This window comes from Bombina bombina, chromosome 4 (genome assembly GCF_027579735.1).
Source record: "Bombina bombina isolate aBomBom1 chromosome 4, aBomBom1.pri, whole genome shotgun sequence".
NCBI classification, from domain to species: Eukaryota; Metazoa; Chordata; class Amphibia; order Anura; family Bombinatoridae; genus Bombina; species Bombina bombina.
The window spans coordinates 167,283,153-167,310,116 of record NC_069502.1 but is presented as its reverse complement, the minus strand read 5'-3'; the positions used below and the strand labels follow the sequence as shown (position 1 = coordinate 167,310,116).

The 26,964-nt window shown below is 36.4% G+C and overlaps 2 protein-coding genes across 2 annotated transcripts in view; one reads left to right on the top strand and one right to left on the bottom strand.

Annotated features, from left to right (window-relative positions):
• The window catches only part of NOL10 (nucleolar protein 10), a 282,225-nt gene extending 273,751 nt beyond the window's left edge, over positions 1-8,474 (bottom strand). The window contains exons 1-2 of the mRNA XM_053709682.1: positions 8,316-8,474; positions 7,577-7,622 (exon numbers count right to left, since the gene is read on the bottom strand). Of these exons, the coding sequence (XP_053565657.1) occupies positions 7,577-7,622; positions 8,316-8,381 (112 nt within the window). The 5' untranslated portion in view covers positions 8,382-8,474. The remainder of the gene's footprint in view (positions 1-7,576; positions 7,623-8,315) is intronic.
• The window catches only part of ATP6V1C2 (ATPase H+ transporting V1 subunit C2), a 450,645-nt gene that overhangs the window by 327,734 nt on the left and 95,947 nt on the right, over positions 1-26,964 (top strand). The window lies entirely within an intron of this gene.

The following is a 26,964-nucleotide window of genomic DNA, read 5'->3' as shown; positions in this document are numbered from 1 at the left end:
GATTTAAGAGCAATACGTTCCCCAGGGCTCAGATTATTTTTATATTTAGATCTTTTGGAGAGTTTCTCCAGATCCTTTAACACCATAGATTGAAAGATAGAAATATGTGAATTCTTGGTTCTATGTGGATTAAAGTTCGATTTTGGCTTAAAATCGGTATGGATGTAATTTTCGGTCAGTTGTTCCAACAGAGTATCTGGTTCATACATGATTGTACCCTCAGTCAAACGCTCATTCATAGAATCCACAATAATTGGTCTATTAGTTGTATTTTTAAGGCGTTTCTCTGCAAAATATTTTTGCAACGACAGTTTTCTTGTGAAATTGTTTATATCCACAAATAACTGGAACATATTGGGACTATTGGAAGGGCTAAATGACAGACCCTTTCCCAGAACTCTAATTTCGTCATCTGATAGTTCAAAATTAGACAAATTATGTATCCCTTTTTTATAATTTAACAGCTTTTCTTTTTTGAGGGTTGAGGATTTTCCTCTACTTCCCCGTTTCCGAATGTTCTTTTTTGTCGCGGCGGCCGGGGGGATAGGGTCCACTGCTCTAGTTGTGAGTTGTGGCCCACACCTAAAAAAGGAGTGCGACTAACTCCTTCATCGTATGGTGTTGGTGGGTTACTTGTATTATTATGACTTTCTATAGTCAATGGTTGGTACCTATTATCAGATTCAGATGATTTATTTCTGATATTAGGTTGATGTGGATGTTCAGACTGTTTTGGGAAATAGTAGCTGCTTTTTTCTTTATATACTGGTCTTTCTTGGTGATTATTGGGTGTTATATTCTGGGGGATTTCAACATAATGTTGATTGTTCCCTCCATATGGTTGACAGTCTAAATGATTGCGGGAATTTTGAGGACTATCAACATAATGTTGGTTAGTCATTCTTGGAGGTTGATAATCTGAATAATTGTGTGGTCCAGAGTGGCGATATTGATTGAAATCACCTCTCTGTTCATTCTCATAATTTTGTTCATTATGTTTAGTTCTATAATCCTGTCCATATGAATGGTTGGATTTGTGATGATAACTGCCATTATTTTGGGATCTACTAAAAGATAAATGATTATTGCTACCCCTTTGTAAATTTGTATCATTATGTCCCATATGTGAGTGTTCAGTATGTCCAATTTTATAAGGTATATGATGTTGTTTGTTATCTCTATGAGTGTATGGCTCGTATGAAGAAGGTTTATAGTTTGTATTCCTGTAATTGCCATAATTTTGTTGGGGTCTTCTTTGATTTTCATTATATGCAGGAGAATGTTTATACATGTTCTTTGTATTAATACCATCATGTTGTTGAGTTCTTCTATTGTTGGTCATATGTGTATAATGATTATCATTACTTTTATTATTGATATAGTAATTGCCATTACTTCTGTTGTTTGTACGATTATAGGTATAGACTTCTCCTTTGGAGTAGTCATCTTCATCTCTACTTAGTTTTTTGTTTTTCTTTTTGATGATATCCCTCTGATACTCTTCTGCATTGTCATATGCAGATTTTCTAAGTTTCTCAAAATCAGTATGTGTGATAAATTTCTCAAGTTCTTTCTGTATCTTATCTATTTCAATACCGACATCATTAAATAGTTTTTGTCGATGTTTAATTAGGATATCCATGAAAGTGTGGGCACAGACATTGAGGGCATCTTCCCACTCCTTATTGACTTCAGTATTGTCTTTAAAAGAGCAGTTTTTTAATACTCTCAGACCCCTAGGGATTTGGTTCTTAGCTTTATATTTTTGTAATGTTTCAAAATCCCACCAATGTCTGTGCTCAGTCTTCAAAAGATTCTCTAGTGTATAAAATAGTGTTTGCATAGAGGGATCACTATTGCCCTCATTTGTACACTCAATAGTGTTCATACAGCCATTTTTCCTCCTATTATTTCTCTCTAAAGATGAGAGCATGATACAATCAGGTCGTCTACCCCTGGTGGCCTACTTAAATTATTAATACAACAAAAGAAAAGGGGGCGCCCTTGAGAGTATCTATAAATGGTAATATGTAGTATATGAGGTAGCTTATATGTTACCAATAGAAATGCACTTTTCAGTATAAATGATGATACACTGATTCAGTAGTAACTAGTATATATGTTGTGGACAGAGTAAATAGATGTTAACCTATACAATTTGATAATCACAATGTTAATAGGACAGTTGTATCTCACTCAAAACTAGTATATACGTTGTGAACAGAGTAAATAGATGTTAGCCTAAACAATTTGATAATCACAATGTTAATAGGATAGTTATATCTCACTCAAAGATAGTGGTTAATGGGTGACAATGATCACTATATTGTCCTTTATAAAGGTCTTGATAGTAGAATACCAAGGCAGCAATCTGTAGTGGTCCAGACCAGGATCCAATTAAGCAATCTAAAATATCAAACAGAGACAGATGCGCCACATGGCCCAATATTGTAGTTTCCAAATTTATGTAGATTTTACTATATAGTTGAACTCACATGTATTGGAGCACCTCAATTGGTGCAAATGACACAGTCTGGGATCTATAACAGTCACCCAGCAGACCGGCCTCTCGAGTTGTTCAGGGTATTTGGTGAAGCATCCCCAATGATGCTATAGAGACAAGCTGGGATTAATTCAGTCACCCAACAGACTTAGCTCGTGGCATACAGCATGCAATAGTCCTCTCAGTGGTCTTTAGGTCAGTGATATCCTCAGATAAAAACCAGTTCATAGGCAGCAAGTGTTTATAGTAAAAGTTAAAATCACTTTAATAAAATAATATTAAATTGCGACGCGTTTCTCAGTCTCAGACTGTTTCCTCAGGCATAATAAAATGGTTTACAAACACTTGCTATATATTCCTAAACAAACCACTTAACATAATTGGTAACACTTGTTGTGGGTGTGGTTTATGACATCATCAGTATCCTAGCTACTGATATATTTTAGCAACAAATGTGACACAGTATTGTATACTTAAACAATGTACATCAGAGTTTACATTTTATGAGTCAAGTGAAACAATCTACCTCATACTTTGCAGTGCAAATATTAATCATAATACATAAAACACATCAATATTATAATATTGTAGCAATACATATATTTCCCCATATCCAGTGAGATTTGTCTCATGCTACTCAATCATATCTGATTCCTATCTCTATTTCTATTTAATGTCTAGGCTGGGTCTGTTTTATATCAGAACATCTTTAATCCATTGTTTAATGGTTTATCTTTTTTCTTATTTAGTTTTTAAGTGTCTGATCCCTCTCTGCCAATAGCCCCAATCTACATTTAATATGAGGGTAACTATTTTTTGTTCAAACCTTTGTATTAAACATTATAAGCCCTTTGATTTATTGGTATGTAATAGTTTTATAATCTACTGCTGTGCATAAACTGTGATTTCAAATGGCAGGTTGTTGACTAACCTTATAGGGCTATTGATCCATTAGATTCGAGTAGTTTCAAACGCCATCTGATGTTCTAAATGGCGTGTGTGTTGCGCTAATGCGCATGTGTACAACGTCAATGTGTATGTGAGTAATGTTGCCAAGGGAACAAATAGTGTTAGTCAATTATACGTTGTGCGTAAAACGTGATACGTCCCAAGCTGCGCCAGTGCGCATGTCAGCACTGCTAAGGCGTCTCAAGCTTTCGTTGCCAAGGGAACCGGAATCCCATTCAATCTCACGTTATGCGTGTTATAGCCTTACAGCTGATAGGTTAGTATTATCTTGTAGGAGGTTTTTATTGTTTATGCTAGTGCGCATGTCAGCATTGCCAAGGAGTCTCAAGTTTTCATTGCCAAGGGAACCAGAATCTCATTCAGTCTCACGTTATGCGTGCTATAGCCTTTCGACTGATAGGCCAATATTATCTTGTAGGTGGTTTCCATTGTCCATGGGAAATAGACACCAACTACAAATTGAGACGTATATATTTGCTCTCTTGTCCACAGTAACCCCCATATAATAATGGCATATTAGTGGAAAAAATATATAATAATAATAAAGAGCAATATCATATTCCATGTGTACCGAGTCCTTCCCATCATAACATATCGTAGTGGGATATGATTACAGACATGTAATGACATAATACCATATTTAGAACAAATGTTAGCCAAAATGATGTATGTTGTTATACATCAGAATATGTATGTATATATTGTTCATATAGGAAATCATAAATATTATAAATTTTATAAATTTTATAAAACTAGATCTCTTTTGACTCACAGTGTGTGTATTTCAGTAGTTAATATCCAGTGATACATACTACTATGTGATGTTGTTATAACAATATATAGGTCATATTATAACTAATCGTTATTATTGGGCTGATGGTACTGCGGCTCCATAGGAGTATATTTTACTAATACCCTTCCTTTATATGATGTCCCTATTTGTATTTACTAAGTGTCATGTATGTGTATAAACATGTGTGTATCTTAGTGGTGTCAAATTTCATAAACAATAGGATTAGTGGTTCAATTTCAAGATATAGTTGTTACTTTGGTGTTTTTTGATATCTAATTGATATGTGTATTCATTAATATTCTGCTCAAGTGACTATATGTGTTTACTTGTGTCAAATGTGTGTGTTAGATATATTTATATATTTGTTAGTGTCAGATTTTGGAAAAGTGATGTCTGATAGTTATATTTTTAGTCTTTATAGAAATTTTTCCTTAGTGTGTAGGAAGAGATATACTTGCAAAAAGTGTTAGATAAATTTCAGATGTAGTATATCTATAAGTATATATAGATATCTTAAAGTGTCATTCCGTTTGATGTATATTACCTTAAGTGTGATATATGTGTCATTACGTGTGATATATATGTGTGTGCCCTCCTAATAATTTAACCCAATGTGTCACTTATATCAGAATGTGTATCAAAGAATATATATTACCAATAAAGATAGATGGTAATAAGTGCAAGATATGCCCAGTGATGGTCACATTTTTCCTCCATAGAAAGGCATAATGTATAAGAATAGATCTATACGTGTAGGTATAGATGTTTTGTTCTTAAATCTACAGGGTTATTCATAGGGTATTATGGTGGACTTGCTATAACTTTACAGATCAAATGCTGCTAGATCTACGCACTCATTCAGACCCTCCGGAACTAAAGTGTGTAGTTTGTGAATCCAGAATGTTTCTCTCCGGCGTAGAGTAAGCATGGGGTTATGACTGTTCCTTGGTACTTGCTCTATAGGTAGAATATGAACAGAACCACTTTTGTTGTATACTTGCTGGCATGTCCCTGTTCCCGCTTTTATGTTGGTAAGACCACAGGCACGTTAAGAGAAAGAATGGCGAACCATCGACATGCCATTCGAGTGGCACTGAAGTCTGGGGACTCGGATCAACCTGTAGCGAGGCACTGTGTACAAAATAGCCATTCTGTGGCATCCATAAGGTACACGCTGATTGATCACGTCCCCCCTCTAGATAGGGGAGGGGACCGGAATAAAGTACTCCTTCAGCGAGAGGCGCAATGGATGTATCGCCTAGGAACAATCTACCCAGGGGGCCTCAATGCAGCACCTGACTTTAAAGCCCTGGTATAGTGCGGTCTTAATGTGCGTTACTTACTTGGGGTACAGTCTCTAAACTATCGTGACTCTGTGTCTTGGGCTGAAGGTGGGGGTCCTATATGGGTTTTTCCATCCGGCCTTGGCACACAGCACTAGCCAGGGGGGTCTGTAGTATTCTCATTGGCTGAGTGGAAGTCAGGTAGGTTTGGGATTTGTTACCCATACTACACACACCCGACAGGCAATTTCACTATAGGGTAGGTCATAGAACAGGATATGAATCCCCATGAAGCAAGTAAATGGAACTTAGGTCCCGGTAAGGGAGAAATGAATACTCCAGGGTTGGAGCAATGTGTCGATCAACATCTAGAAGGGGACATTGCTCTTAATTATGAGGATTTATTGATGATGCAAAAATAACACACTGCATGAGAAGCAGTAGGTCACATAATAGAGAATGGATATCGGAGGAGGTCCCCATTTTTTTAATATGAGAGAGTTGTCTTGAATACAGGGCCTGCTTTATTAGATCTGTGGGACAAATGACACCTTTAACGTTTGAATCTGCATAGAGTCATCAGTACAGCAGGGCGACAGTACGTTATAGACTTACAAGTGACATCATAATGTTTTATCAGCTGGCATATCTACACAGGATAACGAAGCGATCTAGTTCTCCCTGTGGGGCAGCACAATAGGACCCCAATATGTTCCGTGGTAAACGGAAGCCACATATTATGATTAAGTGATGTCTCACATCGTAGGTCTGGCTAGCCTTCAGATAGCTTAAATATGGCGCAAACGGCCACCTTGCAGTATGTGGCAAAAAGGTATTCAGCCACCTATATACCACACTTAAGAACATATCCCTCTAAAACAGATTCCATCAGACTGCAGTATATATACGCTGCAAATGACTCCCCTCTCACATTCATATTATACTACATATCTTTTTAGAATTTCGTTCCTTCACATAAGTGTGTTGATTTTGGGCAAAAAGATTGAGCTTAATCATAGTGTGAAGTATTACCCCTTAAGCTGAAACCGGGGATTTGTGTGCACACGTTGCCATGGCAACCAATTCGTATTCAGAATAGGCACTAAAGCAATTGCAGTTTATGATATCTCACACTTTAATCACATTTTACATTGTATATATAATAGTAATCACGATGTTAGAAATCTAAACCGGAAGTGACGTCATGTACCACTTCCGGTTAGTAACACCGGTGGAACGCAAACAGAACTTCAGTACCGGGAGTTTGGCGCCATTCACTGGGGTATGGTTTGATTGTGTGTTTTATTGTAAGCACTATATAAGTGTGTATTTGTTCACTGTTTATTATGCTGATGAAGGAGACTTGATCCCCGAAAACGTTACAAATAAAGTAACTCCATTTTTTTTGTGAAAGTCCTGTGAGTGCATCTTTCTTTGGCTGCTATATATTTTGTGATTCAGATAGAGCATGCAATTTTAAGCAACTTTCTAATTTACTCCTATTATCAATGTTTCTTCGTTCTCTTGCTATCTTTATATAAAAAAGAAGGCATCTATGCTTTTTTCTTGGTTCAGAACTCTGGACAGCAGTTTTTGATTGGTGGATGAATTTATACACAAATCAGCAAGGACAACCTAGGTTGTTCACCAAAAATGGGCCGGCATCTAAACTTACATTCTTGCATTTCAAATAAAGATACCAAGAGAATAAAGAACATTTGATAATAGGAGTAAATTAGAAAGTTACTTAAAATGTCATGCTCTATATGAATCAAAAAAGAAAAAAATTGGGTTCAGTGTCCCTTTAAATTGTATAATCTACATCTGTCATGTAGGGTTTATTGTCCTTTTAAATAAAATGATGATTGCTACGCTACTTCTAGACGCAATTACCATTGTCCACTACCATAGATATAATTAAAACCTAATATATATTAAAAGACTATTCTGAATTAGAAATATACTGAACAAGAAACTAAGTTTGTGCAGTAATAAGGATACAGTTGCTGTCTATCGCTAAGTACTTACCCACATCTTTCTTCTGTAGCGCTCGTTTTTTCCGGTCAGAAAGCCACTGATAGAAAAAAAAGATAAAAATAAACTTCAAAAGCATAGATCAAATAAACAAACAGCAGCAATGATTGAGCGACATTAGTTTTAAAATATATTGAATCTGGAAGGAAATGTATGTTTATGCACAAATTATTTGTTCACTGGCTGACAAATACAATTTCTAGAGTTTGGCAGCCAGGGAAACATGACCCAAAAAAGAAAATATAAATTAGGTTTATTTGGTGCAGAAACACCATTTTCCAATAACAAAATATGTAGAACATTATACTACAGTATACTGTTTAAGTCTTTTTAACAAAAGATACCAAGAGAACGAAGATAATTTGATAATACAAGTATATTAGACAGCTAGTTGAAATTGTATCATGACAGAAAAAAATGGGCATTTCATGTTCCTTTAAATGCAAGAGAATTGTATTTACATTCATTATAAAGTCATGCAAAAGTATCTACTTCCCTGTAACCTAATTTATTATTCTAATTTACTCAATGAAGAAAATTATCTCCATGGTGCAGTACAGTTTATACTTGCAGGCTGCAGCATAGTAATTTTACCTAGCATATAATATTTAACCTCTTAACTGCCAGTGAGAAGTGAACATACTGCAAACGAACCCTCTATGGCAGACGAGTGCTAAAAAAAAAAAAAAAGAGTGTGCATGACTTGTTTCTACAGTAAATACTATCCGCTCACCTCGGGCAGTGACTTCCCGCAGCTTAGGTTATAGATCTTCACATCATTGATATTAGAGACTTGCATGGTTAATTGAACACGAACTTAGACCATCCACATAAAATTTACACCAAATCCCTGGTGGACCACATACTCCACGTTGTGATCATAGGATCTACTTCCGGGTCACGTGGTCTGAAGTACGGAAGTATTGAACATCTGTTACAAGCGCTACATGTTGGTTGTCATGAAACGGAATCAGCCACCATCTTGAGATTGGCAGATCTAAATGCGATGACGTCACACGTATTATTAGTGTGAGATAATGGCCAAATATAAGTAGCATTAGAGCTTTAAGTTACGGTCTTAGAGTAGCAAACTATTTGAGGCAAATATAAGTAGCATTAGAGCTTTAAGTTACGGTCTTAGAGTAGCAAACTATTTGAGGCAAATATAAGTAGCATTAGAGCTTTAAGTTACGGTCTTAGAGTAGCAAACTATTTGAGGTGTGTTGTCTAGATGAGGACTAGATTCGTAAAATGACACTGCAAAATTAAATGTTTATTTTAATCAGATTGTTTAAAAAGTACAGTTTTACATTTGCAATATATATAACATGAGATGTGGTTCTATGAAATTAAAATCACTAAAAGTTAATAAATCTTCCAAAACTAGATGTTATAAATCTATATGCAGACTTACTATATTTTCTAAAATTTTATATTTATAAAAAAATTCAAATTCAATTCTATTTATCAGAGCTGCAGTAAAGCAAAATTATCTTTTTAATATCTACAGCAGTATTTAAACAACTATCCAATTTACTTCTATTATGAAATTTGCTTAGTTATATCAGTGTTAAAGAGAAAAGCTCAGGCGCATGCACCTGTTTTTACTACTGTATGGCATCAGTCTTTGCAACAAACTATAACATTTCTACAAACAGTGTTGCAAAACACTGCTACCATCAAGTACAAATGATACGTGCATACTCCTGAGCTCCTATGAGCCTACCTAGATTTTCTCTTTGACAAAGGATACAAAGAGAACAAATCCCATTTGATAATTGAAGTAAATTGGAAAAAGTTGTTTCAAATTACATTTGGCATCTGAATCATTAAAGTGGAATTTTGACTTTACTTTTCCTTTAAGTAATCTTTCATCAAGTCTCAAATATGAAATAAACAAGGGAAGAATCTATTTGTATATCATAGTACATTTTATTCTGAGCTATCACAAAATATGTAAAGTAATTCACATGAAATATTTTTCAAAGCTGAAAGTTATTTAAAGTTATTTAAAGGGCCAGTAAACCTACAAAATAATTTAGATAATTCTGCACATAGTGCAGAATTATATAACATTAGCTTAGCGGCAACTTTATAAATCAAAAACTTTCAGAGCAGGAGCAAGCTACATTCAGTTTAATGGCGTGATCGGGCACACTGTGACTAGATAGCACGCCCGTGAAGGGCTTTTGAAAAACAAGGCCCGCTCAGTAGAACCTGGAGCGGAGTTCAGGTAAATTGAATTTTGGAATAAAAAATCTATTCAACCTCTCTACATCCATCTTCATTCTGTTAATAAGGTCTTTCAAACCCACATAACCCAAATCAATAGCCCCAGCATGTATCACTATAATACCTGGAGGGCGAAATAACCTGATAAAATCACCTTCAGGAGAACCTGGTCCCATTTCATGCCTCTAAAACCGAACCACCGAAGAGCCACTTCTTCAGCTGGAAACCCCATTTGACACCCAGCTTCCTTAACCGCTGCAGCCCATCTTGCCCAATAAATGAAGGAATGCCCCACAACCCAACAATCCACAGGATCTACAAAAACAACCAGAAACAGAGAAACAACTTATAACACTAAATGCTGACAAACATATGATCTAAATTGCCCTAAACACCACCTCCCAATCTCCTTTATGCTTTCATCACATATACTCAACAAACGCCCCTCCGTAGCCGCCCCAATTTAAAATGAATGGGAGCCAAAATCCAATGCAGGTAAGCCCACTAGCTCCAGAGCCCTACGAAACACTGCTACAAACTGGAATCTAGATAAGTATTCCCAATTAATATGAACCAAAAGGGGGCCTGCATCCGCAGACCGCCTTTGCAAAAAACTGGTCACTATACCAACCGGGCAACAACCCCCCCCCATAGCCGGGAGCCAAATAAGCTGGCCCCGGACCTGCTGATCAGTTTTTTATTTTCTTAACCAAATAAAGACCTGGCCATCCTCAACAACCACATCCGTAAGCTGGACTCACCCTTTATCACGTTTTGTACGAGCCACTACCTCTGAAATGCAAAAAAGACATAAAGAATGAAAGAACAAACTCTGTCTTGAACAGAGCCACCTCATATTCATCAAGAAGAAGAACACAATGCAGCACTCCAACCACCTTCTGCAGTATAGAGAAAATCACTGGCCTTCACCCAATCTGCCTGCCCCTGACCTCTACACAAACTTCTCACAGCCATGCAAATCACAAAAGATTTTGTGATATTCTCCCATACCAGGGACGTGCACTCATAGGAGGCAGGGGAGGCAGTGCCTACCCTGCCATATGTGGCCAAAGTTTAATTAAATTTTAATTAAAACAAAAAAAAAAGTAAAAAAAAAAAAAATTCCCCCCCATGTAATGCTATGGAGAGGCAGGTACAGGAACGCTTCTCTCCATTGCAGTACATGGGTCAAAGGAAAGGCTGTGCTGCAGCGCCACCTGTGTTCTGTCAATATATTAGCAGCAAAAATTGGGACCAATAGGAGGCACCCCTCTTGATGCCTCCTAGCAAGTAAAGGATATATAGATTAATCAGAAGGAGGATGCAGTGAGCAGGGTCATGTGACACAACTGGAAGCTGAGGTAACCTAAGAACAGATGACACCAAGCAGAAGAGTAAAGTAGTATTCTACATCTCTTGTGATTCACAAATTGTGTTCAGATACAGCTCATTAACAGGGGGTACAGTAAGTGAGCATAACCCAATACTGACAGGAAGTCAAAGGGTCAATTCAAATTTAAATCCATAATTTAAAACCCAGAGTTTGAAGTTAAGTGTGCAGTGTCCACATTATTTAAATTAAAGTTTTTGACATTGAATATTGCTAAGCCTCCCTTTTTCATGGTCATTTGATTTAATTAGGTACAAACTCCATATACTGTATGTTATGTCTGTTCAGTCAGAGGATGCAGTATCTATTTTTATTTTTCTCTGTGTCTCCATTTATTTAAAGACTGCTGTTAACTTGTAATTCACAAAACAATTGAAAGCTGTTGCATTGTGTTTTTAATATGTGCTGATTTTATACAAGTTTATATTAATAAAAAGGAGATAATGAGTCATTTAAAAAATATATGTAATTATTGCAGTTAAATGTTTTTAGAAATAATGCCACTGTAAAGTAACTGGTTAAACACATAGTCAAATGGAGACATTTAAAATTAAACTTTCATGATTGAGGTAGAGCATGCTATTTTAATAGACTTTTCTAGTTATTTATATTTTGAGAATTAGCATCAACTGTTACTGGCCCCATGTCAGCAAATCAATTTAGTTTTTGAACGGAACATGAAAGTCATAATTACATTTCCATCATTCAGATAGAAATTGCACAAAAAAAATAATAAAAATAAACTTTCTATTTTACTTGTATTATGTACTTCATTCTTTTGGTATCCTTTGGTGTCCTTTGTTGAAGAGCATACCTAAGTGGGATGTGCACGTGCGTTTCTTGAACACCATATTGCAGCAGCTGTGTTGGCAGTATTGATAACTTGTCCTTTGTGTAAAACTTGTATGGTAAATTATTTCTATTTTTACAATACAGTAGTGAGTAGAGAAGAGATTGTGTATCATTCTAATTGCTTAGTAACTGGCACTGTGCCACAGAATTGTGTGAGTGTGTATGTGAGCAGAGTGTGTGTGGGTGTCAGTGAGCAGAGTATGTGTGCTTTATTCTCCAGGTAATCAATACATTTCCGATGAGCTGGTGCTTTAGTGCAGTGTGTCTCAACAATGGTTCTCAAGTACCCCCAACAGGCCAGGTTTTCATTATAGCTGAATCAGTGCACAGGTGAAGTAATCAGCTGATCAGTAACTCAGTGGTTACTAACTTGCTCTCACCCATCACCTGATTATGTCACCTGTGCACTGGTTCAGCTATCATTTAAACCTGCCCTGTTGGGGGTACTTGCGGCCCTCTGTACATGTGTTTCTCCGGCGTATCATATCTAGTGCCTCACCAGCCTCTGACCTCACTGCACGTCACTGTCCCATACCTGAGAATATGCTCTCCATGTGCTGTCTGCAAGTGGACCCCTCACCTAAGTCAACAATTCGGGAATGCCTCCCTCCACAGCTCCACCAGACAGCGCTCCACAAATTCCTTTGCCTCTGGAGCCAGGCACTAGAAACATTCCCATTGTAAATGGGACAAAGCATCAGCTATGCCATTAGTAATACCAGGAACATGCACAGCTCTGAGGAAAACATTACACCTCAAACATTCTAGAACAAACAAGTGGAGCAAAAACATCACCGGAGGGGAAGATGCAGACAGATTGTTAATCGCCAGCACCATCCCCATGTTGTCAAAGTGGAATTTAACCCTCCTATCTCTCAGAACCTCAGCCCACAGCTTCATGGCCACCAACAAAGGGAACAGTTCCAGGAAGACTAAATTCTTTGTCAGCCACGCCCTAGAACACTCTGTCAGCTAGACATCCACGGACCACCTGTCCCACAAATAAGTCCCAAATCTGATAGCCCCAGAAGCATCCATGAACAAGCTAACCTCTGCATCACGGAAGCCCACCTGCTGAATCAAAGACTTGCCATTAAATTCCCGAAGGAATGAAATCCACACCCCAAGGTCCTCTCAAAGCTGACGGATGTGATGAAAGGGATCTTTCAAACCCACTGTTGCTAATGCCAACCGTCTGCAGAAAATTCTCCCCACCTGGATGATTTTACAAGCAAAGTTAAGCTTTCCTAAGACAGATTGCAGCTTTCGGAATTTTGCTTTTTGGCGCTAGAAAGTCTCTTGAAGCACAGTCTCAAGATCGCGTACCTTCTCCATGGGGAAACAACACTCCCTTAGAAGTTATTGATCTGAATACCTAGAAAACTTAACATCACACACCGACCCATGACTTGTCCCTCGCAACCAGGATCCCAAAATCCTCCGCCACTAAATCAAAAGCATCCATTAACTCCTGACACACATCCGACCCGCCTGCACCGACAAACAAGAAATCGTCCAGGTAGTGAACTAAGGATCTATGCCCCGAAACCAGTCTAACCACGCATTCCACAAAACAACTGAATTTTTCAAACTAAGAACACGAGATGGAGTATCCCATGGGGAGGCAGAGGTCAACCAAGCAAGTGATAACAAGTGGGATGCACAGGCAGGAGGCGGAAAGCTGCCTCCACATCAACCTTGGCCATTTGAAACCCAACCCCTGCCGACCAAACCAAAGCCACCGCTTTATCAAACTATGCATAAGTCACTGCAGCTAGTCCTGCGGCAATCCCGTCATTCACAGACGACCCTTCAGGGAACGACAAATGATGTTTTATAAAAAATTGCCTCAGCACCTATTTTAGTTCTACCCCCAGAAGAGATACCCTCAAGTTTGAAAAGGGCAATTCTCAAAACAGTCCAGTCATGCACCCCAGCGCCACCTCTTTCAACAATTTTTCTCAAACGACCCCCAGATGCTCCCTAGCCGACTTCAAATTCCCTGAAACTTTCAAACCTGCTCCTTCAATGAAAGGAATACAGAACCCCGAACTAAACCCTGTCAACAACAACTCCGCATCCTGCGACTTACCCCGAACCTTAGCATAGTGCTTTAGACAAGGCATCATCCTATTTATGTTCACTAGACTCTTGCCCCTGTGCAGCCACCTTCCCTGCCCTGAATCCCGATCTCGCTTTTATTAAACACTTCAAGTATTAATCAATCCGCCACAACCTGAACACTTGTGCTTGTATTTACAGGAGACTCCAAAGCGACATTGGCTTTCGTTAAATTGGAAGCATAACCATTTTCGCATAGAGACAGTGGTACTGGCACCTGCGCCACCTCCATAGGTGGCCCCTCCAACTTAAAAGGGGGGTGCCAATGCGGCAGGTGTGTGGATGCTTGGTCCAGAAAGGGTGCCGGGTGTGAGTGTCCTAGAGGGTTCTGCTGGAAGTGTTTTGTGCAACATTTTTGTTTTGGAAAAAAAGTTAACCATAGATTTGAGATTGCGTAAAGGATTGAAGCATAATTGTCGCAATCATGATTTATCTCAACTTGTAATATCAGTGCAATTAAAAAGGCTCGCAAAAGATTATATCGCTTGCATAAAACAGTTTACGCCTCACTTGCAATCCAGCCATTACGGTTTTACAGCAAGCAATAGTGACCCAGCAATATTCTTGTCAGTTGATTGACTACTGTGTAAGCCAATAAGTATGTAAGCTTCTTTCATTGACAAAGAATAGAGAAAGATATAAGTGCGCAAAATTAATGCTGAAGTAAACAGGGGAAAAGGGGGGATATCAGTTATTTGATTGTTAAGTACCAGACTCGAAAAAAATATATATATCCTAAAAATAGAGCTAAAATAGCTCTAATTTCACTTAAAAAGCTAGTTATGTTTTCACACTTTAGGGGTGATGTTTTCACTCCAAAATTTTTTTTTGAAATATGTGATTATAACCATGAAATAAAACACATGTAGGTGAAAGTTTAAAATCACAATTTATAATTCTCAAAAAACACAAATTAAAAAACAGATATTCCTAACAAATAATTCAATATATATCTCTAATATTTAAAATCAGATCTACTATGGACCGGTCCTAATTACTAAACCTATTACACAAAAAAATACAAAAAGCAATTAAAAAGTAGGAATTTAATATAAATGATCAGACAAATATACTAAAATAAAAAGTTGCTATTTGATATAGATGGAAACTCTGTAGACAGGCTCCCGAAATTGTTTCCACAATTGAGTATCCTTCACAGGCTTTCCGTGAAACAGAGTATGCAGAGTATGCAATGGCGGTCTTCTGATTTCTCCCAATTTGTTTGGAATGGCGTCTAAGTGGAAGACAGAAATATACGCTTGAGATAGATGTTTAGAATAATTCAACAAACAAATATCGGTACTTACACATTAGTACCGAAAGATCAGCGCCGCGCCCGACTCTCCTCAACAAAGGGATCCCGTTGTGTGCTGATTCTTACACAGGCTCCTCTCACAGCCTCGGTCGACAGCCGACTAAACGGAATAACCCTGGGAGATGGTCAGAAAGGCGCCAAAGGAAACACCTGTAAAGGTGAACAGAAACCTGCAAAATAATTCTTTAAGTCCCAAATTCAACTGGTGACCAGTAAGTCCTGAAAGGTACAAAACAACATGAGCAACTGAGCAACGCGTTTCAAATTCTTTTTCAAGCTCAGTTTGTGAGTCCCAAATGCCGGCTTTTTATACCCTCAAGCGCTTCTTAAATTCTTAAAGAGATAGTCGCTCCAATAAATTCTTCCATATTAAAAAGTATACAAATTGTTCTTGCATAGACGATACTGTTTGATAGCTCTCTGTATTTATGGGAAAATGTATAATAATAATTTAGCATCTCTCAAATATAAATGTTAAAAAAGGAGCACATTACAAGAAACCTTATTTCAATTTAAATGATCCTAAATATATACAACTAAAAATCAGAAATACATGATACAAAAGCATCAAAAGGCAGTATCTAACCTAATAAATACATACTACTATTCAAAAAAAGTTATTATATAAGTTTAAAAAATATATATTATTTTCATGTTCATAATCACATTTCATATTCTTGAAAACATGGCAGCCTCTTTCCCCAAAGCATGAAATCATAAAATACTGTATTTTATGATTTCATGCTTTGGGGAAAGAGGCTGCCATGTTTTCAAGAATAGTTTTTAAACTTATATAATAACTTTTTTTGAATAGTAGTATGTATTTATTAGGTTAGATACTGCCTATTGATGCTTTTGTATCATGTATTTCTGATTTTTAGTTGTATATATTTAGGATCATTTAAATTGAAATAAGGTTTCTTGTAATGTGCTCCTTTTTTAACATTTATATTTGGGAGATGCTAAATTATTATTATACATTTTCCCATAAATACAGAGAGCTATCAAACAGTATCGTCTATGCAAGAACAATTTGTATACTTTTTAATATGGAAGAATTTAATGGAGCGGCTATCTCTTTAAGAATTTAAGAAGCGCTTGAGGGTATAAAAAGCCGGCATTTGGGACTCACAAACTGAGCTTGAAAAAGAATTTGAAACGCGTTGCTCAGTTGCTCATGTTGTTTTGTACCTTTCAGGACTTACTGGTCACCAGTTGAATTTGGGACTTAAAGAATTATTTTGCAGGTTTCTGTTCACCTTTACAGGTGTTTCCTTTGGCGCCTTTCTGACCATCTCCCGGGGTTATTCCGTTTAGTCGGCTGTCGACCGAGGCTGTTAGAGGAGCCTGTGTAAGAATCAGCACACAACGGGATCCCTTTGTTGAGGAGAGTTGTGTAAGTACCGATATTTGTTTGTTGAATTATTCTAAACATCTATCTCAAGCGGATATTTCTTTCTTCCACTTAGACGCCATTCCAAACAAATTGGGAGAAATCAGAAGACCGCCATTGCATACTCTGCATACTCTGTTTCACGGAAAGCCTGTGAAGGATACTCAATTGTGGATACAATTTCGGGAGCCTGTCTACAGAGTTTCCATCTATATCAAATAGCAACTTTTTAGTTTAGTATATTTGTCTGATCATTTATATCAAATTCCTACTTTTTAATTGCTTTTTTGTATTTTTTTGTGTAATAGGTTTAGTAATTAGGACCGGTCCATAGTAGATCTGATTTTAAATATTAGAGATATATATTGAATTATTTGTTAGGAATATCTGTTTTTTAATTTGTGTTTTTTGAGAATTATAAATTGTGATTTTAAACTTTCACCTACATGTGTTTTATTTCATGGCTATAATCACATATTTCAAAAAAACATTTTTGGAGTGAAAACATCACCCCTAAAGTGTGAAAACATAACTAGCTTTTTAAAGGATTACTTTCTGTTATAATTTTTAAGCTAAACAACTAACATATTAAAGTTAATAAACATTAATTAAAACCTACTGACCTATATTTTCTCCAAAACAAAGTTTCATAACGTTCTAAAAGTTATATCTTTTATTCGCCGATGATGTCACGTTATCCTGCCCACTATTTTCAGCACTGAGTATTCAAAATACTTAAACCAATAACTTTGTGTTTAAAGCGCCATTTTGAAACCTAGGTATTGTAAACGGATTGGTACAGAGCAAAGGATACCCACGGAGTGGGTTTGGAAAACAATTAAATTTGCAGACAAGATTTCTGATAAACGGTAGAGATATGTTAATGAAATGCTATTGATAAAAAGCGTATTTGGAGTAGTTAGTTAGTAACAGGCATAGAAAATATTTACTTACAGTGGCCCTTTAAGTGAAATTAGAGCTATTTTAGCTCTATTTTTAGGATATATATATTTTTTTCGAGTCTGGTACTTTAACAATCAAATAACTGATATCCCCCCTTTTCCCCTGTTTACTTCAGCATTAATTTTGCGCACTTATATCTTTCTCTATTCTTTGTCATTGTTTGTTGGAGGTTATATTGGGAATCCTCCTTGAATATAAGTGTCTGTATCAGGTCATATTTGCGCTGGTCTCTAACTGTTTTTCTCTTTTAAAGCTTCTTTCATTGACAATCCCTACCCCATTTAAGAGACACTACAGTTAAAATTAAACTTTCATGATTTAGATAAGAGACTTTCCTATTTACTTCCATTATGAAATTGTGTCCAGTGTACAGTGTATATGTATAGCCTTCTGTGATTGGCTGATGGCTGTCACATTATACAGGGGGCAAACAAATCGAAGTAAATTTGTCAGAAAAAATCTAATGCTCATTTAAAAATTAGGGTAAATTATATTGAATTGCCTTTCTATTATGCACTTGTGGATTATGCAATTCTAGTGTATTTAATGGTCCTTTTAATAAAATGGTTGTTGTTTTTGTACTGCTGCTCCAGGCTTATAGCAACTAGCCACTACTTTAAATTTTAAGCTGCTGCTTACTAACTGCCCCTTTGCTTCCCTGAAATAAGGGGTTAACAAATTTCCACTAACAAATAAATAATGTTGTCAAAAAACAACCCCATGAACTAATATTGGTTGAAACTAAATATTTTTTCCCATGATAAATTCTTAGTCCAGCATATTTTTTTATCTGTCCACATGTCTAGTGTTTTATTGCCATATTTTTTTCATGGCGAACGACAAAGCATTAGGGAAGGGTTTTTCTGCAGTATAATAGTTTGCTGATTTTATGAAATGAAAAGTGTTTTAGTGTTCTTGTAACACTAGTTGATAATACGTAGGGCGCGATTACATACTTGGCGACGTGTGCAAAAATGATTGTCGCCAATTTTTAGTCTAGAACTGGCATCGCAAGTTGGTATCACATATGCAGTGCAAGGACTTACGCGCGCAGAATGGAGATATTTTACTCCATTTTCACCTCGCCACACATAGGCAAGCGCAGCAATCCTTGCGCATAGTAAAAAAGCATCGTAAGTCCCTGGAAGCCTTAACAAACACCTAATGCAAATACTAATAAAATGTATTAACCCCTACACCGCCAACCCCCCACAACGCAAACTACCTAATTAACCTATTAACCCCTAATCCGCCAAACCCCCACAACACAAACTACCTAATTAACCTATTAACCCCTAATCCGCCAACCCCCCACAACGCAAACACCTAATTAACCTATTAACACCTAAACCGCCAACCCCCCACAACGAAAAGTATTAAACTAAAAACTAAGCCCCCTAACCAAACACCCCCTAACTTAACCCCAATTAAAATGCACTGTAATAAAATTAAAAAGATACTAATTACATTAAAAATAAAAAAAGTTACAAAAAATAAAAAACCTTATTTACAAAAAACCCTAACATTACATAAAAAAAATAATATTACAGAAAATAATAAAAAACTACTATTACATTAAATAACAAACGGAATTATCAAAAATAAAAAAGTTATTTCTATACTAATACTAATAAAAAAAACAACTAATCTATAAACTACCAATAGCCCTTAAAAGGGCATTTTGTAGGGCATTGCCCTAAAGTTAACAGCTCTTTGGCAAAGAAAATAAACACATTACCCCCTAACATTACATCCCCCACCCCTCAAACCCCTAAAATAAAAAAAAAACTAATTAAAAAAAAACCTTAATCTACCCATTGCCACGAAAAGGGAATTTGTATGGGCATTGCCCTTAAAAGGGCATTCAGCTTTTTTCAGCCCATAGAAAAGCCCTTATCTAAAAAAAAAAAAACACCCAAAAAAAAACAAACACTAACCCCAAAATAGGTACTCACCATTGCTGAAGTCCGGCGAAACATTTTCATCCCAGCGGCGAAAGATCTTAATCCAGGCGGCTCCATCTTCATCCATCGCGGGACCATCTTCTATCTTCATTCCGGTGGCGGCAGATGCTCCAGCGAGGTCTTCTGCGATGTCAGTCCTCATCTTCATCCAGGCGTCACGGAAGTCCTTTTCATTAAATCTCCCAACGCACACAGAAGATTGAATGCAAGGTACCCCTTTTATATAGGGTTACCCTTGCATTCCAATTGGCTGAAAAATTCAAATCAGCCAATAGGATGAGATCTGCTTACATCCTATTGGCTGATTTGACTTTGATCAAATCAGCCAATAGGATGTAAGCATAAGCAGCTCTCATCTTATTGGCTGATTTGAATTTTTCAGCCAATAGGAATGCAAGGGTACCCCCATATAAAAGAGATACCTTGCATTCAATCTTCTGTGTGCGGCTAGAGACCGCATGAAGAGGACCTCCGTGTCGCAGATGACCTCCGCAACTCCGCTACCGGGATATAGATAGAAGATGAACCAGCGGCCGGGATGAAGATGTTACGCCGCCGGGATGAGGATGGATTGCCGCTCTTCAGCAATGGTGAGTACCAATTTTGGGGTTAGTGTTAGTTGTTTTTTTTGTTTTGTTTTTTTAGATAAGGGCTTTTTTTATTTTTCATGGGCTAAAAAAGAGCTGAATTCCCATACAACTGCCCTTTTCGGGGCAATGGGTAGATTAGTTTTTTTTTTAGCTAGTTTTTTTTTTTCTTTTGGGGGTTTGGGTTAATAGGTTAATTAGCTACTTTGCGTTGTGGGGGGTATTAGGTTTAGGGGTTAATATGTTAATTAGGTAGTTTGCATTGTGGGGGGATGGCAGTTTAGGGGTTAATAGATTAAGTAGATACTTTGTGTTGTAGTGGGTTGGCGGTTCAGGGGTTAATAGGTTAATTTGGTAGTTTGTGTTGTGGGGGTGGCGGTTTAGGGTTTAATAAATTGATATAGTAGTTTGCATTATGGGGGATGGCGGTTTAGGGGGTTTGAATGGCGTTTTGATGTGTCGGTTTAATTTTTTTGTCCGGTTTAGATTTTGACGTGCAAATTCAACTTTTTTTTTTGTTACGCGTGCAATAGGAGGTGGACTTATGGGCGACTTCAGTTGCGCTGAAACTTACGCCACATATGTAATCTCGCCCGTAGTGAGAATGGGGCTCTGATTCACCCAGTCTGCCTATATTGCACTTGTTTTTGTGCATTTCAAATTGTGAGTATTCTTTCTTGTGTATGAGAAGCTATGTGTGTGGTGGAGTGGAGCAGTGAAATACTATACTATTGAAGCGCTTTCTCTTTTTATTGTTTTGCAGTCTTTTGATACTAGTGGAGTTTATCTCTGTTCCTGAGCAAGCTGTGCTTACCGGAGGGAGCTAGCTGGGGGCTCTGATTCACCCAGTCTGCCTATATTGCACTTGTTTTAGTGCATTTCAAATTGTGAGTATTCTTCCTTGAGCTGTTCATTTGAAATTATTTTATCAGTGTAGTGTATATATTTTTGACGTTCTATTCTGGTATAAATGAAAAAAATATTTCTGCTCTCTAGCATACTTCAGACGGGCCCGGACATGTACTGGCTTAAGCAGGGGGACACGTCTGGCACTGCAGGATCTGAGTCCCTGGCGGCGTAGTGTGTTATTGATGGTAGCCTTTGTTACGTTGGTCCCAGCTCTCTGCAGGTCATTCACTAGGTCCCCCGTGTGGTTCTGGGATGTTTGCTCACCGTTCTTGTGATCATTTTGACCCCACGGGTGAGATCTTGTGTGGAGCCCCAGATCGAGGGAGATTATCAGTGGTCTTGTATGTCTTCCATTTTCTAATTATTGCTCCCACAGATGATTTCTTCACACCAAGCTGCTTGCCTATTGCAGATTCTTCCCAGCCTTGTGCAGGTCTACAATTTTGTTTCTGGTGTCCTTCGACAGCTCTTTGGTCTTCACCATAGTGGAGTTTGGAGTGTGACTGTTTGAGGTTGTGGACAGGTGTCTTTTATACTGTTAACAAGTTCAAACAGGTGTCATTAATACAGGTAATGAGTGGAGGACAGAGGAGCCTCTTAAAGAAGAAGATACAGGTCTGTGAGAGCCAGAAATCTTGCTTGTTTGTAGGTGACCAAATACTTATTTTCCACCATAATTAGCAAATAAATTCTTTCCAAATTGTCTGGATTTGTTTCCACATTTTGTCTCTCATAGTTGAGGTATACCTATGATGAAAATTACAGGCGTCTCTCATCTTCTTAAGTGCACAAGAGAACTTGCACAATTGGTGGCTGACTAAATACTTTTTTGCCCCACTGTATATATTACACATACGCACATATATGCACACATATATATTATACACACACACATTTATGCACACATATATATTATGCACACACACACATATATGCACACATATATATTACACACACACATACAGTATATGAACACATATATAGTATACACACACAAATATGCACACATATATGTTATATACACACACACACATTTATGCACACATATATATTATACACACACACACATATATATTATACAGACATATATATATATATATATATATATATATATATATATATATATATATATATATATATATATATATATATATATATATATGCACACATATATATTATACACACACACATATATGCACACATATATATTATACACGCACACCTATATATTACACACACACACACACACATATATGCACACATATATATTATACACACACACATATATATTATACACACACATGTATATTACACACACATATATGCACACATATATATTATACACACACACATATATGCACACATATATATTATACACACACACATATGTATTATACACACACATATATATGCACACATATATATTATACACACACACACATATATATTATACACACACACACATATATATTACACACACACACACACACATATGCACACATATATATTATACACACATATATGCATACATATATATTATACACACACACATATATGCACACATATATATTATACACACACACACATATATACAATACACACATATATATTACACACACACATATATGCACATATATATATATATTATATACAAGCACACATATATATTATACACATACAGTACATATATGCACACATACATATTATACACACACACATATATATGCACACATATATATATTATACACACACATATATGCACACATATATATTATACACACACACATATATATTATACACACACACACATATATGCACACATATATTATACACATGCACATATATATGCACATATATATATATTACAATTCACACATATATGCACACATATATATTATACACACACATATATGCACACATATATATATATATATATATATATATTACACACACATATATGCATATATATATATATTATACACACACACTTATATATTATACACACAAACATATATATTACACACACACACACACACACACATATATATTATACACACACATATATGCACACATATATATTATATACAAGCACACATATATATTATACACACACACACACATATGCACACATATCTATTATATACACACACACATATATATGCACACATATATATTATACACACACATATGCACACATATATATTATACATACACATATATGCACACATATATATTATACACGCACACATATATATATATATATATATATATATATATATACACATATATACAAACACACACATATATGCACACATATATATTATACACACACACAAACACACATATATATATATATATATATATATATAAATTTAAGTTTTTGGCAGCAGATGACAAATTAGAACAATGTGTCTCTAAGGGTTTACGTTGCTCATATAGACAAACTGCTAAATTAGGTGACATCTTGTCCCCATCAGTTCTTCCTGATTTGGAAAAACCAAAAAGCTCTTGGCTTATACATAAAGGAATTTATAAATGTCTCAGTAAGTGTAGGGTATGTGAATATGTCCTGCCGTCTAACATCTTTAAATCAGAATACACAGGAGAAACATTTCCAATAGAGAGTTGTCTCAAATGTACCTCCACATATGTCATTTACTTACTCACCTGCATAACATGTCACCTGCAGTATGTAGGGTTAACAACTAATGAGGTTAAAGTGAGAATACGTAATCATCTGTCCACAATACAGGCAGGACAGGCCACCACAGCCCTGGTACAACATTTTGCAAATTGGCACCAAAAAGGTGTTCAAACTTTAAGATGGCAGGCCATTGAACGGGTGTTCTGTCCCCCAAGAGGAGGAGATAGAGATCACCTGCTGGGGAAGAGGGAAATGTAGTGGATATTTAAACTTCAGACTCGAGTACCGAAAGGATTGAATTCTGAATATGACCTCATCAATTATTGGCAGTGATGAGTTTTTCCCTCTCCCCCAGCAGGCACCTAATGACCTCTCCTACTCTATAATGATATAAGCATATTTCTCAAGTGTTCTTTCGCTTACTCAAATGCATTCATACATTGTTTTGGATTATACCGCAAGCTTGATAATCACTCTATGGGGTACTTTTTTGAACGACAAATATGTGTGATGCTACTAGCTTTACATCTATACTTACAATAGTGATGAACTACTTTCCACAAGTATGCTTCTCTTTATTTAAAGAGGAGACACAAATATAAATATATGTAATGCTACTAGCTTTATATCTATGTCTATAATAGTGATGAACTACTTTCCACATGTATGCCTCTCTTTACTTAAAGAAAAAAGAAAAAAGCCCCTTTTATTGAAAATAATACCCCTCAATCTTTAAACAACTGACATTTTTAGCCTTATACTTTGTAGATACCATTCATATACATGTTTTGTATCATGCATATGGTAAGAGGATTTATTGAAAGATAAACATATTCTCCAATAAGTTGAATTAGAGTCCCCAAGTATACTATGACAATTTTTCATTCAGTATTCTTTGACAAGTGATAATAATATTAACATATGTAGGTTGGAGCGATGGTTGTGCATCTGTACTGTACATTTGCACTGTTTGGACGTACATTTATATAAATGCGGTCCTTATTACACACAAGTGTAATTTAATTTTTAATTCTAATTTTCACTCACTACAAATTAAAGGTTATTATTATCGTTGACACTGTTCGATGATACTGTCTATTTAACATATTTTGTGCACCTCTCAGTATGCAAGGATTGGAACTATATTAGCACCTTACATATACCCCAGTAAGGAATTAGCATCATTAATCACACCCTTGTTTTTAGACCAATCAGGGTCAACTCTGTTGCTCTTTAAAGTGAACAGGTGTATAGTATGACAGCTGATAGATGATACTGTGATGGTTTGATGCTGCTTTGTGTACATCTTGGATTACCATGTTTTTAACCTGATTGTTAATAAAGACTTATTTTTATGAAGATCGACTACTGCACTATTTTTAATTTACCTTATATATATATATATATATATATATATATATATATATATATATATATATATATATATATATATATACACACATTTTAATGCCACCTTAAAAGGATATGAAACCTTTTTTTTTTATTTTATGATTAATATAGAGCATGCAATTTTAAGCAACTTTCTAATTTACTCCTATTATCAACTTTTCTTCGTTCTCTTGGAAAAAAGCAGGAATGTAAGCTTAGGAGCCAGCCCATTTTTGGTTCAGCACCTAGGTATTGACTGAATGTAGTCACCAATCAGCATGTACTACCCAGGGTTCTGAACCAAAAATGGACCGGCTCTTAAAGGGACAGTCAACACCAGAATTTTTGTTGTTTTAAAAGATAGATAAACCCTTAATTACCAATTCCCCAGTTTTGCATAGCCAATACAGTTATAATTATACACGTTTTACCTCTGTAATTACCTTGTATCTAAGCCTCAGCAGACTTCCCCCTTATTTCAGTTCTTTTGACAGACATGCATTTTAGCCAATCAGAGCTGTCTCCATGGTAAATTCACGTGCATGAGCTCAATGTTATCTATATGAAATACATTAACTAATGCCCTCTAGTGGTGAAAAACTATTAAAATGCATTTAGATTAGAGGCGGCCTTCAAGGTCTAAGAAATTAGCATATGAACCTCCCAGGTTTAGCTTTCAACTAAGAATACCAAGAGAACAAAGCAAAATTGGTGATAAAAGTAAATTGGAAAGTTGTTTAAAATTACATGCCCTATTTGAAACATGAAAGTTTTTTTGGGACTTGACTGTCCCTTTAAGATACCTAGAGAACAAAGAAAAGTTGATAATAGGAGTAAATTAGAAAGTTGCTTAAAATTGCATGTTCTATCTGAATCATGAAAGAAAACATTTGGGTTTCATATACCTTTAAATGGAGAGAAACGACAAAACTGAAATGTGCATGGATGCATTTCAATTTTAAATAGAAGCATTTCTAATAAAAGTAAGTACTATTTTTCAGTGGCATACACACATAGGGGCCAATTTATCATAGTGTGAGCAGACATGATACAATGTAGCGTATCATGTCTGCCGTACATCGATAAATGCCGACAGTGTACGCTGTCGGCATTTATCATTGCACCAGCAGTTCTTGTGAACTGCTTGTGCAATTCCGCCCCCTGCAGATTCGTGGCCAATCGGCCGCTTGCAGGGGGTGTCAATCAACCCGATCGTATTCGATCGGGTTGATTCCTGTCCGCTGCCTCAGAGCAGGCGGACAAGTTATGGAGCAACGGTCTTTAGACCGCTGCTTCATAACTTCTGTTTCTGGTGAGCCTGAAGGCTCGCGCGGAAACTAATTTGGGCCGATAGGCTGTGAATGCCCCATGCACCAGCATTCAAACCATGACACAAATGAAGTCTTCACTAAAGCAATACACAACACTGCCACCTCTCTGAGTTGGTATGGTGTTTGAAACCTGATCCTCAAATCACATGTAGCATATGTACGTATGCTGCTAAAACAGTTATAACTTTTAATAAAAACATTTTTGCTAATAGAAGAATATTGCAAAATGCTATAATTTAAAACAAGATGTGCCCATGAACATTTTAATTTTGACCTTATCACTTAAAAAAAA